Here is a 16,580-nt window from a genome sequence, read left to right on the forward strand (position 1 = left end):
GTTCTGGGTTTTTGAACTGATTTTCTTTTTTTTTTGATTTTTTGGGTTTTGATTTTTTAGTTTTTTCGCAGCTAAATCATGTTAATCGATTCATTTTGGTTGTTTTTATTGGTTTAGGTATATGGATTTAGATCTTAAATTGAAGAATCAAGATGCAAGTATATTGATTTAGATGTTGTATGGGTTTTTCTTGATTGTGAAGTTGTAAATTTTTTTTTTGATTTATATTGTAATTTTTTTTTTAATTTATATGTCGTAATTTTTTTTGTTTGATTTATATGTTGTAATTTTTTTTATTGATCTATAGTGTAAATTTTTTTTGATTATATATATATTGAACAGATTTGATTACATTGATTGTGATGTTCAATTTATAATTTGTATTCTCATTTAATTTTAGTTTATTTAATTTTTAAGTAAAAAAAAAAAAAATAATTTTTTGGCATTTTTGGTACCGGTTAACCGGTGCAAAAAACAGTGAATTAAAATTTTTTGGGATTTTTTGGCACCAGTTAACCGGTGCCAATTCCGAGTTTGGCACCGGTTTGAACCGGTGCCAATTCCGAGTTTGGCACCGGTTTGAACCGGTGCCTTTTTAAACCACTTATTGGCACCCCCTACATTGGCACTGGTTCAAATCGGTGCCTTAGTCTGGGTTTGAAACGGTGCCAATTTCATTTTTTCACGTAGTGCTATTACTATACATTTCTTCTATATTTACAACAATTTGAAAACAAAATTATGTCTATTGGTAATAGTATTATGAAGTCTCTTCCCGACCTCTCTAAGTTAGAACCTCTCGATGGTAACAACTACAAGAGGTGGTCACAAAAGCTACTAATCTTTTTTGAACAAGTGGAAATAGATTATGTTTTGAATGAAGATGTCATTGAAATTTTGGAGAAGGCGGAGGAAGCGGCCAAGACTGCAACGGATCCCATTCTGGCGGCCATCACCGATGCCTTGAAGAAGAAGGAGAAGGACAACAAGCTTGTTCGTGGACATCTCCTCAACCATATGAACAATACTTTGTTGGATTTCTTTGTCAATTTCAGGTCAAGCAAGGTTATTTGGGACGCTTTGGAGAAAAAGTATGGAGCAGATGATGCCGGGAAAAAGAAGTACGTGGTGGGTAAGTGGCTCAATTTCAAGATGGATGATGAGAAGCCTATCATGTCTTATGTCCATGAGTATGAGAACATGGTGACTGAAATTCTTGGTGAAGGCATGAAGATGTGTGAGACCCTTCCAGCTAATGTTCTCTTGGAGAAATTCCCTCCCTCTTGAAATGACTATCGTAACTCTTTGAACCACAAGATGAAGCACATGACCCTCCAAGAGCTCATAAGTCACATGAGAACCGAAGAGGCTAATCACCTTTAGGATAAGTTTGAGAATTTGTCTTTTAATTCTTCTAAAGCTAATCTTGTCGAGTCTTCTTTGAATGTGTCTAAAAACAGGAACAATTCTAAGAAGAAGGGAAACAACTAGTCCAAAAACAATCTCACTTTAAACAACAAAATCCAAAAGCCAAAGGGTGCTTGCTATGTGTGCGGGATCGTTGGACACAAAGCATACCAATGGAACCGGAGGCATGGTGTAAAGAAAGATGGCAACACCTCCCAAGACAATGTGGTGGAAAAGAAGAAATCATTGCGGCAGTGGTGGTAGAAGCTAACTTGGTGGAGAACAAAGTGGAGTGGATTTTGGACACCGGAGCATCTAGGCACTTTTATGCTAATAAGGCCTTGATGACCAAGTTAAAGATGTTACCGATGGTGATCATTTCTACATGGGCAATAGTAGCACCGCTGGACTCCTTGGCAAAGAAAAGGTCCATCTCAAACTCACCTCCGGAAAAATTTATTTTTCAATAATGTGTTGTATGTTACTTCTCTTAGGAGAAATCTTTTTTCGGGAGCCCTTCTCAACAAAGCCGGCCTAAAACTTGTCTTTGAGGCCGACAAGATTGTAATGACTAAGAATGGAGACTTTGTTGGGAAAGGTTACCTCAATAGTGGTTTGTTTGTTTTGAATTTTATGAATGAGAATGGAAGTACTTCTTTTGCTTATATTGTTTAGTCTTCTGATGTTTGGCACAACCGTTTAGGACACTTGAATTCCTCTTATTTGAAAAAGTTAAAGGACATGAATTTAATTAATTTTTCAATGGATGATAAACCACAATATTCGTGGTTCGGTAAACCCTACTCGGGGGCTTGGATGTTACACTTTTAGCGGTTCATGAAGCTTTTAGTAACATCCTCCTTGGTCGCAACATGTTTGGATTCCAGAGAGTAGAACCACTGTTGACAGGCATGCTCTAAGGAAAGAGGGAACACAGTAGGGAAGATTGTCACATTCAATCCCTTAAGAGCCACGGTCTCAGAAAAAGCCTTCAAGTGGAATAGCGGATTATCAATAGGCTTGATCTTGGGAATTTCAGCAGTGGAAAACTTTTCGTGAAGATTTTCCCTTATGGACGAAGAGGTGACAGGTTGCTCCACATAAGTGAACTCTTCAGAGATCTTACTCATCTGTTCTTTTATCTTGACCATTGCAGCGACAATGACATTGTTTTAGTTGTCTTGCTCTACCGTGTTAACCCTAGTGGTGAGTGTTTGCATCATGTTAGACAACATCTCAATGGTCCTGTTGATGTTCTCAATATCCTCCTTAGTAGCCATTGGTTGAAAGTAGACTGGAGACGGACTTTGTGGAGATGATTGTGGTGGTTTCCTTGTATTCCTCTTTGGTATAAGAGGTTGTTAAGGTATTGACTCAAACCGTAACAATCTACCCCTGCTTCTTGACCAAGTGCTGTGACATCGAAATAAACACACCTTTAAAGACTAGACTTAACCTTGACCCATAAGGAAAAGAAAAAAAAACTTTTATTTTTTTTTGAAATTTGCTTTATTTTTTTTAAAAAAAATGTATGGGAGGATACCATCCGACTTACTCCGGAAAAAAAAAATACGACACAAGACCATCCTAAAGTACAGTCATAAAATGGTGCACGACTAAAGGAAAAGTGTGTGAACTTGACACGACATGTGAGTGATTAATTGAGGTTATGGACATGTGTTATGACCGTACAACTAGACATGACATTAAACCGGACATACGAACCACAGAAGCATGCACAAATACCAAAATAGACTGGCTGGACAAGCCTTCTGGGCACTGTGTCACGGTGCTGACTATCGTGACACGGTACAGTGCACCGTCAGACGACAAACTGCACCGTGTCACGGCATTGCACACCGTGGCGCGGCAAACCTGCCGTGACACGGTGCACAATTCCAAGCCTAAATTTTGCGTATTTTCTAGGTTTTAATCAATTTTAAGTCCGTACTAATTACTATGTGGAAATAAAAACCCTCGGTCACAAGTTAAACAAAATAAGCAAACACATGTGGGTTAGCACCAAATAAACCACGTAGCATTTAGTCACGATGATGTAAAAAGAGTTCACAACCTAAGGTCAAGATCTAAGTTCAACTATTGGTCAAGCTTTTGGTGTCAAAAGGGGTACCATGGTTAAGAGTTTGGACGCGTTAGCAAGGCAGCCTCCCTTGAGGGTGTATGTCAACGGGCGGCTCTGCGAGTTCGTGATGAAATCAAAATCGACTCCATGGTTTAGGTGGATTTAATAACTCGGATGAACCCTTATTGCCATGAGCGTTTTTGATTTGATAGAGCTTAAATTCCCCAGGGCTAAGATGCATGTAGAACACACACGTTTTTTCAGAAAAATCGAAGGAAGTTGACTGTGAGAAGAGAAAATAAGCCACCGGACTGATTTAAGAACTACGTACCGTGACACGACAGAGAGCACCGTGTCACGATGCTGCACACCGCTTGGCGGTGTACTGCACCGGGACACGACAGAATCTGCCATGGCACGACAGTTAGAAAATTTGACTGGTGCCCTGTTTTTCTACGTTCGCAATCAAGTTATTAAATTTTTCCTATGGGAAAGACCTGAATGCAACGTTAAAACGTCTATTCTTATGCAAAAAATTCCAAATTAATCACTGGAATATTTTTATAGAATTTTTCAAGTCTCATCCACTCATCTTAATTAAATACCGATCACTTAAATCGATAAATAACCAACAATCCTCCCCAGTGGAGTCGCCAAATTGTAGGCGTCGTTCGATGTGCGCCTAAGTTAAAGCATGTGTGAATATGCTTGGCACTCATAGGAAGTGGGAATTGACATAATACGATTAGGGACAAATAAAGTAGGGAGCCTCCAACAAGTTTTTAAGGAACTTGTAAACCGTTCACGGATCATAAAAGGCAACCACGATAAAGGGACAACGATAGGCAACAACGATTGACCCGTGAAGGTTACACCCCATTCATAATCCATGGGATTACTAACTCCATATGGTTCGAAACCACGAAAAGAGGATCGGGGATGATGGTACGAAGTGAGTCATGGAGTCACATTCGCCAGTATTGGCTTCTACTCGATTCATATAGTGAAAAGTGATTACTGCGATCTCAAAGGCATACAAACAAAATATTCAATTTGCTCCAAACTATTCTTAAGCTAAATTGGTTGAATATTAATGCAACATATAATTCTAAAATATTAGTGATCACTTGATTAAACAACAAGATTAAAAAGGAACCTAGACCAGTTGTCAAAATTATTTTATTAGGCGTGATTTTCAATTTTATATTCCCTTTAAACATGCAATATGGTGATCAACAAATATAAAAAAAATCAACATTAATACTGGAAGCAATTCAATAATATTAGCAACAATATGAAATCGTTAGAAAAATAATAGAAACAAAAGGAACATATTTCTTATTTTGATTCTGTTTTCTTGCAACTATAAAATAATAAACAAGTTACTAACTTCAAGGAAAAGTAATAAAGTAATAATTAAATTAAATTAAATAGAGTTTATTTGGGGTTAAACCCTCAAATAGTTCTACCTTTCACGCCCTGGCTTAAGGACAGAACCATGAGTAAAGTAAGGAATCCTTGGAGTGCTTGAACAAGGAATTTTGAAAGAAAAAGGGTAGGCTAGTGTTTAGGCTAGAGCATAGAAGAGAGTAAAAGAGAGTTAATTGGTGCTCCGTACATTAGAAATGAGGGGGTATTTATGAAAAAATGAGTAGAGGGAACACATGGAGCACTAAAAAGATAAAACCCTAAAAAAATAACACCGCGACACGGTAGAGCACACCGTGACACGGTGCTAGGTACCGTCAGATGCGGGAAAATCCTTTGACACGGTGGAAAACAGTGTGATTCGGGAAATAATTAGGTTACGGGATATAAAATGCGTGAAGGGTTTACGCGGAAAGGACACAGAGTGGCCCCGTGTCACTGTACAGGCTCCGTGTCACGGGAAAGCACACCGTGGCGCGGCATTGTGCCCCGTGACACGGTGCTTACTGCCGTGACGTGGGAATCTGTAGTCCATTTTTCCGTCTAAATTCATTTTTTTGCCCTAATTTTGTTCAGTCTTTTTAAGTGTCGATTGATAATTTCGGGCCATTTCTGATTTGTTATTTATTAATTGGGCCAAAATATTAAATAAAATAAATTAAATAAAATAAAAAGGTTTGGGCCAAAATAATAAAACAAAGGAAAATAAATAAAATAAAAAGGTTTGGACCAAAATTAAAAATGAACTATGCTTTGACTAAACATCAAGAATGATCCATGGACTATTCAAATAATTGATTATAATTACATACGATTTTTTAAGCACTCTCGGGATTAAATAATAAACCCAACCAATAATGGCGGTGAAAGATTGTTCATCATCGGGTTTGGTTTTGGGTTGACATTTTTAGGTGTCTACAGTCACACCCAAGCAACAAACGATCCGACATGACGAATTAATTCGGAAGGAATTTACGAGTCGCTCGAGTAATTAATATTTGGACATCGGTTTTTCGAGCTAGGAGCGTCAAAACCGGTCGATGAAAGTTGAGTCAAAATAATAAAAGACGAGACGGTAATATCACTAATTAATCAACAATTTACCAAAATACCCCTAGCATCGGAATGCCCTGAGTTTTAGGGGCATTTGGTATAGCTGGGGTGGCTAGCATGAGCATCAAGCCAAGCCAAGGCTGGCTGATGCGTGCTAGCCCATCATTGCTAGCACGATTTTTGGCCATGGCTAGCAAGCGTAGCCAGCATGTGTTAGCACCAGCATCATCAAGCTAGCAGTTCAAGCTAGCTGGCAGCGCGCTAGCGTGTAGTGCTAGCTAGCTAGCAGCTCGTGCGTGCTGGCGCGCCACGTTCAGCAGCAAGCACCAAGCAGCAAGCAAGATTGCTAGGCCGGCGCTGCTACGCGGCAGCCACGCTGCAAGCACCAAGTGGACAGCAGCAAGCCCATCCCAACGCACCAAGCGCTGCTAGGAAACTTGGGTGCCGAGGCTTGGCCTGCCACGTGGTTGTGCCTCATTAGAGCCTTGTTTGGTATAGGTTGCCATTTATGGGGAGTGCTTGGGGATCAAGTTTTATCCCCCCTTCCGTGTGGTCCTTATCTAACCCCTCCTCTAACTTTGCCACTTGATAATTAATTAGTTGTTAGATACTTAATTTTATTTTTGATTTAAAAATAAAGGAAAAAGATTGATTTTACCAACTATCTCACACAGATGGGAGAGAGGATTTTACTCATGAGTTTCACTATAAATACCCAAGTTGGGGTGAGGGAAAACTCACTTGAGTAAGAGTTAGAAAAGGCATCTCCATTAAGAAAACCTTTAAGCTCATAATTACTCGAGTACTTTTGGTCGGGCTTAGCTACCTCTAAGCAATAGACCTAGTCGGGGTCGTGTTGCAGGTGGATACCGTACGACGTTACGAGGTTTTCGCCCGTTACAAGACTTAAACTTTCTCAACTAAGAGCTGGGGTACGAGCAAAGCACGCGTCAAAGGTAATTAGGTCTTTACTTAATTCTTATTAATTATGTCTTTTGATTATATTAATTGTGAGTGTGATCTTGGCTCGGGTTTTATTCTGCGATGAGTCAGACTTATTAAAACCCAACACTTTTTCTGGCCTGCATTCCGAGTATCCTTGTATTTTTACCGACTAAGGAGTCGGGTAATTCAACAATCTTCTTTTTTATCTTTGCCCGGATGCGTATCAAGTTGACATTATCGTCCGACCATTTGGTCGGGTTATACCTATGAAATGTGCTGACTGAGTCGGTTTTGTTCAATTTGATTCAATTTTTTGCACTTTCAATTTTTGCATATATACTTGATTTTTTTGCCTAAAACTTTAATACATGCGACAACTAGAAAATTGGTTGTGCTTTGCTCCTGGGCAGCTATGTGGTTGGTTTCAAAACTTGATTGATTGACTTGGGAATTTTGATACTTTAAAGAGTATGAGATGCTCCTAAGTCATCGTCCACAATAGTGATGGCCCCAAACCAAGTAAACATCCGTCTTATCGTACAGGCGGACAAGTCGTTGGCCCAGGAGATATAAATAGTTACATTGAACTATTTTTCCAACCTCTAGGGTGTTAGCAATCCAATCATACTCTATGTCCGTTGGAAGGATTTGTATAATTTCAGTAAACAATATAAGTTAGAACTATGCTTGGTCACTGGCTGATGTGTTTAAACATTCGGTTCTTGTGTACTTAAGTTCTTTTTAGTTTACTTAGGCTCGACGACTATGAGTTGGCTAATTAGGCGTTCAATTTTAGTCGTCTATAAGCGTTTATAGAGCAATGTGCCACCAAAATAGGAGATTCTCTCTGAACGAATTCACCCGAATGGGTGTCGCCGGACGCCATACTCATGTTGGAGCAGACAAATTTATAAATTTCAATATCATCCAGACATTGGCCTCATGTCTTCTCAAGACGTCCATTTAGCAACTAGGTTTTTAACTTAGCTTATATTTTCATAATATTGGGCTGCCTGTACATTGTTCAAGCGGTTGTTCAGTCATATCTTACATGTATATGAAGCAATAAATAAAAGAATTTAAAACAAAAAGCAACTTTTAATTAATAGGCTATTCATTTACAAATATTTACAACTCTTAGAAGTAGTACTTTTTTAAGTTATCTACATTCTAAGTTCTAGGCAACTGCCCACCGTCTGGAGTATCCAGGCGGTAGGTGCAATCTCATACTTCTTTATAGATCCGGTAGGTACCTTCCCAATTAGGAGTTAACTTTATTTGCTCATTGACCCTACTGGTTGCCTCCATTTTTCCTAACATAAAATCACCCACTTTTAAGGGTCGTTTGTATACTCTATTGTTGTAGCCATATGTCATACTCAGACGGTAAATCTCATGATGCAAGGCGGCATTGCCCCTGCGTTCCAGGAGTGAGTCCAATGCTTGCCACAGGGCATCCTAGTTTGCATCTTCATTGTATAGGATGACCTAAAAATTCGGATCATAATGCTCGATGGTCAAGACAGATTCATCATCGTAAACCATGAGGAACGAAGTCTCACTGATTGCCCCTTTTTAAATTTTCTTTTTAATGTCGTTTGAGATGAGTTTGTTAAAGGCTTCAACTAGGTCGTTTGCTTGGGGTCGGCCGACTGATGAAAAACAATGTGAGATCCCTTGATCTCTCAACCAATTTTTGAGCTGAGACGTCTCAAATTGAGGGCCATTTTAAAAAACCATAGAAATAGGTACCCCAAAATGGGTGATGATATTCTTCAAAATGAAAGAGATGACATCCTTTATCTTGAAGTTTTTGACCGCTTCAGCCTCCACCCACTTGGTGAAGTAATCCACAGCCATGAGGATGTACCGTTTTCCACCTGGTGCAGGTGTATACGGATTCAAAATGTCCATGCCCCATTTAGCTAATGAGAGTGGGCTATGGATTGCCGTTAGTTTAATGGCTGGTTGATGGATGTGCTTTCCAAACCTTTGAAAATTGTCACATTTTTTAACCATCTCCATGGTGTCTAACTCAAGAGTGGGATAGAAATACCCATGCCACCTCGCCCTGACTGCTAGTGATCTGTCGTCTACATGAGAGGCGCAATGTCTCGCATACAATTGTTTGAGAATTTCCTGCCCCTTTTTTGGGGTAACACACTTTAACATAGGCTTTAAGAAACCTGCTTTGAAGAGTTCTCCATTTCTCATCTCGAAGATTGCAGCACGTTTTTTCATGGAAGCCGCTTCATGTGGTGAATCAGACAGCATGTCATCTTGTAAGTATGCTCGGATGCCGTCCATCCAGGTAAAGCTTCGGTCAAGTACTCCAATAGGTTCTTCTTCAACAAAACTTTGTTTCTCCATAACTTCCCAGAAGACTTACTGAGGCATATCAAAGGAGGCGGATGATGGCAATTTTGATTATGCATCCGCTTGATTGTTTTAAGACCTAGGCACTTAACTTAGATGAAATTCTTCAAGTATCCTTGATTCTGCTTTGACCGCCTGAAGGTATTTCATCATAGCCGGATGGGTGGCCTTATAATCACCATGGTATTGGCTAACGACCAATTTTGAATCAAAAAAGGCGTCAATTTTGGTTTCCCTTGCCGTCTTACATATACGGATATTGGCTAGCAGGGCTTCATACTCAGCCTCATGATTTAAGGCATGAAACTTGAACCGTAGTGCATACTCATACTTGTCCCCTTTAGGAGATTGAAAGATAATGCCTGCACCATAGCTGTTCATGGTAGAACTCCCGTCTACATACACTTTTCAAACCTGATCAGTATTATCCGGTGCAACCGGCCTTGACATTTCGATAATGAAGTCGGCGAACGCCTGACCCTTCACTGCCTTTCTTGGTTTGAAATTGATTGCAGACTTTACATTTCAATAGCCAATTTGAGAATTCTACTGGATGACTCCAGAGTTTTCATTGGCCCTTGAGAGGTTGGTCTTTGTAGACAACAATTAGATGTGTCCGGAAGTAAGGTTTCAACTTCTTGAAAGCCATGTGAAAAGCAAGGCCAAAATTTTCAATCATAAGGTACTGTAGTTCAGAATTTTTTTTTGTACATGGAAAATGAAATGGACCTGGAGCTGAATGATGTCTCTCTCAATACGGAGAATAACACTGAGGGCATGATATTAAACAGCAAAGTACATTTAGAGCATCTCTTTGGGTAGAAGGCTACCTCAGCATCATCCCCCCATTCAAACCTTATCTTCTTTCTGATCGCTTGGAAGAAATAGAGGCACTTGTCACTTGACCAGTTAAGAAATCTCCCTAATTCCACCTGACAACTGGTAAGTTTTTGAACTTCCTTTAAAGTGCGGGGTGACTTCATGTCAATCAGCGCTTATATCTTCTCTGGGTTAGCCTCGATGCCCCTTTGATAAGTTAAATATCCGAGAAACTTCCCAGACTCAACACCGAATACACACTTCTTGGGATTGTGCATGACCTTGTGCTGCCAGAGTGTGGTGAAGGTTTCTCGGTGATTAGTAAGGTGATCCGTCTATTGCTTGGATTTGACTATCATGTCATCTATGTAAGCCTCTACATTCCTCCCAATTTGATTAATGAAGACAATATTAATCATCCGTTGGAAAGTAGCAGGCGCATTTTTCAAGCTAAACGACATCACAGTATAACCGAATAACGCCTGATCAGTGACGAATGTTATCTTCTCTTCATCTTTTTTCCACAAGGGGATCTAATGGAAACATGAGTAGGCAACCATATCTTAAGAAACAAAGCACAAATCAATCACTCAACGTGTTGACTCATGGCATCGCCCTCCCAACATTTTGTTGGCGATATGGGTGGGATGATTGTTATTAATTTCGGGATAGAAGCCTAGTGTTGGCGACCCCTAGTTAATGAGCCAATCACCAATTGTTTAAGTGTGCTATGCTTATGCTTGATGCAATGTTGCTTGTTTAGTTTTTAATCTTGTGCATAAGGAAGATATTATGCGTTCAAGTCTCGCTATCTAACTAGAGATTATCCAAGTTAATTCTCGTTACAACCCATAGGCAACCTAGTGTTGGAAACCTAGGACCTTAACTACGAATTAATCATGTAAGCTCTAAGTCCCCAGTGGAGTCGCCACTGTAAGGAGGGTGATCCCATCGTAAGGGGTACTCTCCCTAATTGCCCATAGCCACTTAAAAGCCTAGGAATTTACACTTGTTAGGGTGTAGTAGGATTTGAATTCCTGACTGTTTTGGGGACCTTGAATTAGAATTGATTCTATCATTACGCTTTTTTGTAAGAAACAAGTAGGGAGTCGCCAATGATTTTTAGGAAAACTCATAAACCTCATTCATGCCTTTCTTCCATATGGAGTTCATGGAATAATTAGCACGAATCATAAGTTCACCCATGCCTAAATTGGTTTATAAACCAGAAATGAGTTCGGGAGCGAGGGTACTAAAATAACGTTCCTTTTTAGAGGGGAATCATTATCCTAGCCCTAGTGCGGCCTCTACTAGCTCTTCCTTTTTTACAATTTCATCACCAAACAATATATGCAACGCGATACCTAAAACTATGTTAGTTGATTTTTTTTACACATATTAATTCACGTAGGAATTAATCGTTATTCTTATTTAATCAAATTCGTGAAAAGGACAAGAAAATAAACAATATTCGCCTTGGCTTAAGTGATCAACCAACAATTATTTAATTTAATTCTAATCTTTATTTAACGCAAGATACTATGTGGAATAGATTAATTAATTATTTTAAAGGTGATCAAACAACACTATTTAATTAATTAAGGTTCTTTTAAACAAGAAAATAAATACGATTTAACTAATTGCTCGGGAATTAACCACTTCATTTTGCTAGATCTCCATTTAGAACACTTAGGGACTCCTTATTGTTGGGGAACCTCCACCGTAGTAACAAAATATCAAAAGGGTGAGTGTTTAGGACAAGAGGGGTTAGGTTGCACAAGTTCACAAGTATTTTGCCAGAGTTTTAGGTTGTTTTTTATCTGTCTAAGCCTCGGTTTAAGCTCTTATTTATAGGGAATGATTTGGTTTAGGTATCGAGCATTCTGCCGCAGTAGGTTTTGCGCTTAACAAGATGAGTTGCGCGCGGCATCCCTGCGCAAGTGATTGGGTTGCGCTGCTATGGGCAGCACAACTAATTGTCTTGCGCACGGCTTTATGGTAAGATTCGATTTTATTTTTTCTGTATAATTGTGAATCTTCAACAGCGCAACTCTGGAGGTTGCACTGGGTGTCCAGCACGACTGTTTGAGATGCATGCAGATTTTTCTGCGGAAGCACTAAGATTCAACCTAGGCGCTCCTAAATCTGTCATTATTGGGTTTTAAGCACGGGCTTAAGCCTAATTATGATCGGGTTTAGTTAATTGGACCTTTGTTTTGGCTTTTATCTTTAATTTGGGCTTTTGTGTTTTGTGGCTTAACCAATTATCCATAAGTGTTCTTCACTTTGATCTAACACGAAGATGGTTTTATTTATCGTCATTGCACTTCCTGTCGGGACAGGTGGCCAAAAGTAGATGTCTACAGTTAGCCCCCACTTTGATTGAGCCTAGAATAGACGATGATCAAAGTAGTCAAGGAAATAAATCCGAGACTCATTCTGCAAAAATCTCTAAGGATAGAGAATCTTTCAGTAATGTTTAAGGATATCGAAACAATCCTTGGTTTGCTAAGTGTTTGAAACGAGTAGCTATTAAGGCTAGAAAAAGTTTTTCCTAGTCTTAACGTGCTTAAGAATTTAGATTGATCCTTTGCAATTGTAGAACACTTTTATAAGTAAAGGTGTTCTTGGGTGATGTCAAGTCATGAGAAGAGATCGGTTTTAAAAGGATAAAAGGGGAAGATTTCCTCTCAATCGTGTCATCGTTGGTCTAAAGTCCCTCGATATGTCATTGAAACTTTAGCCTGATTTTAATAAAGTAAAAATATGAAAAGGGGTTTTTGGTATTTGAGCCGAAAGGGTCCGGTATTCGAGCTGGGTCCGGTATTTGAGCTGGATGTCCACAAGATAGAAATACATGTCTTAGGATTGGAGGCATATATCCAAATCCAGTGAGAGGGAAGAAAGTCAACAGCTCTCTCAGCAGTTTTGTCCACAAGATGAGTACACGTGTCTCAGGACTGGGGGCACGTGACTACATAGGCGCGACATCGTCTCGTCGCTTCTTTATACAGGGGATGATTTTGATACCCTAACTGTCCGGTAAGTTAGTAAGCGCACTAACTACCGTATTTGCTCCCATTCAAGAAGTGCATGTTCCTGATGGTTCAGGGCGCCTGTCGACTCGTGAGCTAACGCCTACAGTAACTCTCTACCTTTTAGATAGAGAGGTAGATCTCGCAAAGCTTGGACTGAAGTGAAACTTTACGCAACACCTATGCCGTACAATTTTGCGCCGTACTTTACGCCATTTGCATTTTTACGCTGCATGAAAACGCCTTTCTTTTTGCTTTGGACGTGAAAAAAAAGAAAACCCGGACATTTGTAACGTCAGTATAGTAAAATGACAAACCTGTCTATGGGTGCTTTTACGTAAAGCACCACCACGGAACGTCTTAAGGCACTCTTACGAAAAACGTTCAATACATATGCTTGGGGAAGGCACAAAGCACGGTGTGCATGCAAGAATGATGCAAAAAACTAACAAAGAAGAAAAACAAACTACAATATGCAAAGCAATTTAAAAAGATTTTGATAATTTGCGCGCCATTACGTCTAATAACGAGAAAAAACCTTTAAAAAAATGATCAAACGGATCAAAATCAAGATTCCGGTCATTTTAGTGACCAGTATCCGCGCACAACTCAGGGGGTCGCGCTGGCCAGGCGCGCGCATCATTTTGAGTTGCGCTGTTATGTCACGCGCATCTGATTTAGTTGCGCTCGACACTCAGTTCAGCAAAAAGAAAATTGCAAACGCGATTTTTCATTTCGCATTCTCTCTCCTTCCTTCATCTATTTTCGCCCCTTTCTCTCTCTAAAGAGCTTGGTTTCTTGCGATTTTCGAAGCTAAAGGAAGCAAATTTCGTCCTTAATTCATATTTGCCATAATCCAATGTAAGTTTTTTTTGTTATTTTGCGTTTGATTTAGGCTTAATTGGGACGATTTTTGAACCGTTGAACCCTAAATTTCGAATTTGGGGGCTTTTAATTTGGTCTTATTCTTGAAATTGTTTGTTCCATCTTGTTAAGATATGTTTAAGGAGTTTTTTTGCAACAAATTTCATGAAAAATGGTTAAGTATTGAACCTTGTATGAGCATTTCTTTGTTCAAGTTCGTTCTTGCTCTTTTTCATCGAATTTTGATTGATTTTATTGCCTTTTCTTGCTCATTATGTTATAATTGCTGATTATGAAGTATGTTATAGTGATCGAACTAATATTACTTTCATAATTCATTTTTGTGAATTTTAAATTGTTGAAAAATGGCGCGAAACATACTCTTAGCTTACTGATGGGTGTCATTAATGGCACCCATTTGATGAGCATTTAGGTTGATTTCATCCTCTTTTCATAGCTTTCTTGCTTAATAAATGCTTAGTTTTATGCTTTGTTGCTTAGTTTTACCCTTCCTCTCTTATTTTGTAGTTTTTGTGTACTTCGTTGGTTTTCTAGCCTTTTATCCTTTATTTGCTCTATTTCCGTGGTTATAGGTATTGTACGAGGTTCGGGTCTTGATATTGGTGATCTACTAAGGTGGAGAAAGCCTTTGGAGCAAGCTCATGACATTTTGAAAGCTAAAGATGCAAGGAAGTGGAAATTCCAAGTCTTAGCTCTTGCGCTCTCATGCCGTGCTACCATTAAGAAGTGGTGTACCCACTAATAAAGAGCATTAGCTACTGCCACTCCTAGTGTTCATCATCATCATAGTCGTGCAACCGTAGCGAACGCACGAAGCCGCGCGAATTTCGAAGAAACCTAGAGAAGCACGGGCGCGCAGAGCTCGGGTGCGGGCGCACCACCCCTTGGCGCGGGTGCACCACTGGGCGGCGCGGGCGCACCTCCCCATGGTGCGGGCGCGCCTCCCCTGCTGCGCGGGCGCGCCTCCCTGAGTATTTGTTGCTCGATTTTTGGTGTTTTCACTCCTCTATAAATATCTTTGTAACCCGATTTTTGGGGCAAGTTTAGAATAAGTTTCATATTAGATTTTGATCATATTCTTAGCTTATTGGAGAGCTTCTCTCTCTAGTTTTAGGGTTAGTTTTAGGAGTAGATTTTAGAGAGAGAAAGTGAGGAATTTCAATGGTGATTGAGAGATTGAAGATTCAATGGTGGCAATTATATTGGAGATCTTCTCTATTATCAATGAGCATTTCTAAACTCTATCTCAATTATTGTTTTGATTAATATTAATGTTTTTTTGATTTGTTTTGATTGGATTTTGATCTTTGATCTTTGATCTTTGATTAGAGTAATTGTTCTTCTTTGAGTGTTGATTCTTGTCTTCTATAGTTGTTTGTTGATTTGATGATGTTGCTAGAGTAGTTTGCTTGCTAGGGTGATGGTGAAGCTTATATGATGTGATGGATTGATGTAAATTGGGGGATAATTGATGGAGTTGATGATGTGATTAAATTGGTTGATTGATTATGTGCATGTGTGTGTTTGATTTAGGCTTGATCACCCTAGTTATTTACACTAGATTGCATTGTAGGTTCACATTGATACGGACCATTGATTTGTGGCTTGCATTTAACGATTGAGGTGTCTTGTGACGTTCCTAGCTAGAGTTTATCGTAGTTAACGCTAGTTAGACCTCTAGGAAAATAGCCTGATATGCTCTTTTGGTTGCATGATTGATTTTCCCTCGCATCACTCGACTTAGTCAACTTCCTATCCCAATTTGGTATTTTCATTGCTAATATTTGAGGATCCTAAACCCTAGTGTTTCATTATATTGATTCCTATTTGTTTGGTTTCTTCGTTTAAGTAGTTGTTAGTGTCACCATTTATCCTTAGACTTCGTCCTAGCTTAGACACATAATTGAAAGCACTTAGACATTACCGTTCCTTTGGGTTCGACCCTAGACTTACCTCTATACTTGTATTTAGGTTAGTTAAGTGTTTATAAATTTTGTTTGGCTTAGGTAGGATTAGTCCAATGACCTAGTCCGACCCCTCGTCAAAATGGCGCCGTTGCCAAGGACCGGTGTCTTTGTTTTCACTTTTCTTTTATTTGTTTTTGTTTTCTTTGTAAAAATGGTATGTCTTTGGGAGGCTTGTGAGATTTGTTATTTTTCGTTTGAATGAGCAAACTAGGGGTATAGTTGAAGGAATGCATAATGGTAGATTTAGAGCATTTTCTATTGAAGATGCTTTGGAATTTTATGTTTGGTTTTCTTGGGAATTCTATAATAAGGGTAATTGTGCTTCTATTTTTGATGTGCAATGTGTTAATTCTTCCAATGTTAGCATGATTTACCATTATGTGTCACATGATCCCATAGTTGAACCTAGAACAAATGCTTCCAATTCTATTTTCTCTTTTGTTCACGATATGAGTTGCATGTTCAAGCTAACAAATCTCATACATTTGAAAATGCTCCCAATCCCCTATTTAATGAAAATGCTCATGTTTGTTAATGATGATGATCCTACCTTTGGTTGGACTTCTCCTTCTCTTGTTGAGC

At 39.2% G+C, this 16,580-nt stretch overlaps 2 protein-coding genes across 2 annotated transcripts; one reads left to right on the plus strand and one right to left on the minus strand.

Moving 5' to 3' along the window:
• Positions 1-741: 741 nt before the first annotated feature.
• On the plus strand, positions 742-1,287 carry LOC145643019 (uncharacterized). Its single transcript, XM_081694184.1, has one exon. The coding sequence runs from the start codon at positions 742-744 to the stop codon at positions 1,285-1,287; it is 546 nt and encodes a 181-aa protein (XP_081550310.1).
• A 7,357-nt stretch (positions 1,288-8,644) lies between these two features.
• On the minus strand, positions 8,645-9,286 carry LOC145643020 (uncharacterized). Its single transcript, XM_081694185.1, has one exon. It carries the CDS (start codon positions 9,284-9,286, stop codon positions 8,645-8,647), a length of 642 nt encoding a protein of 213 aa, XP_081550311.1.
• Between the last annotated feature and the right edge of the window lie 7,294 nt (positions 9,287-16,580).

Source organism: Chenopodium album, chromosome 8, assembly GCF_948465745.1.
Source record: "Chenopodium album chromosome 8, dcCheAlbu1.1, whole genome shotgun sequence".
NCBI lineage: Eukaryota > Viridiplantae > Streptophyta > Magnoliopsida > Caryophyllales > Amaranthaceae > Chenopodium > Chenopodium album.

Bases quoted from the DNA above. Each gene is read 5' to 3' on its own strand.
- LOC145643019 (XM_081694184.1), top strand. From the start codon at position 742: ATGTCTATTGGTAATAGTATTATGAAGTCTCTTCCCGACCTCTCTAAG.
- LOC145643020 (XM_081694185.1), bottom strand. From the start codon at position 9,286: ATGGAGAAACAAAGTTTTGTTGAAGAAGAACCTATTGGAGTACTTGAC.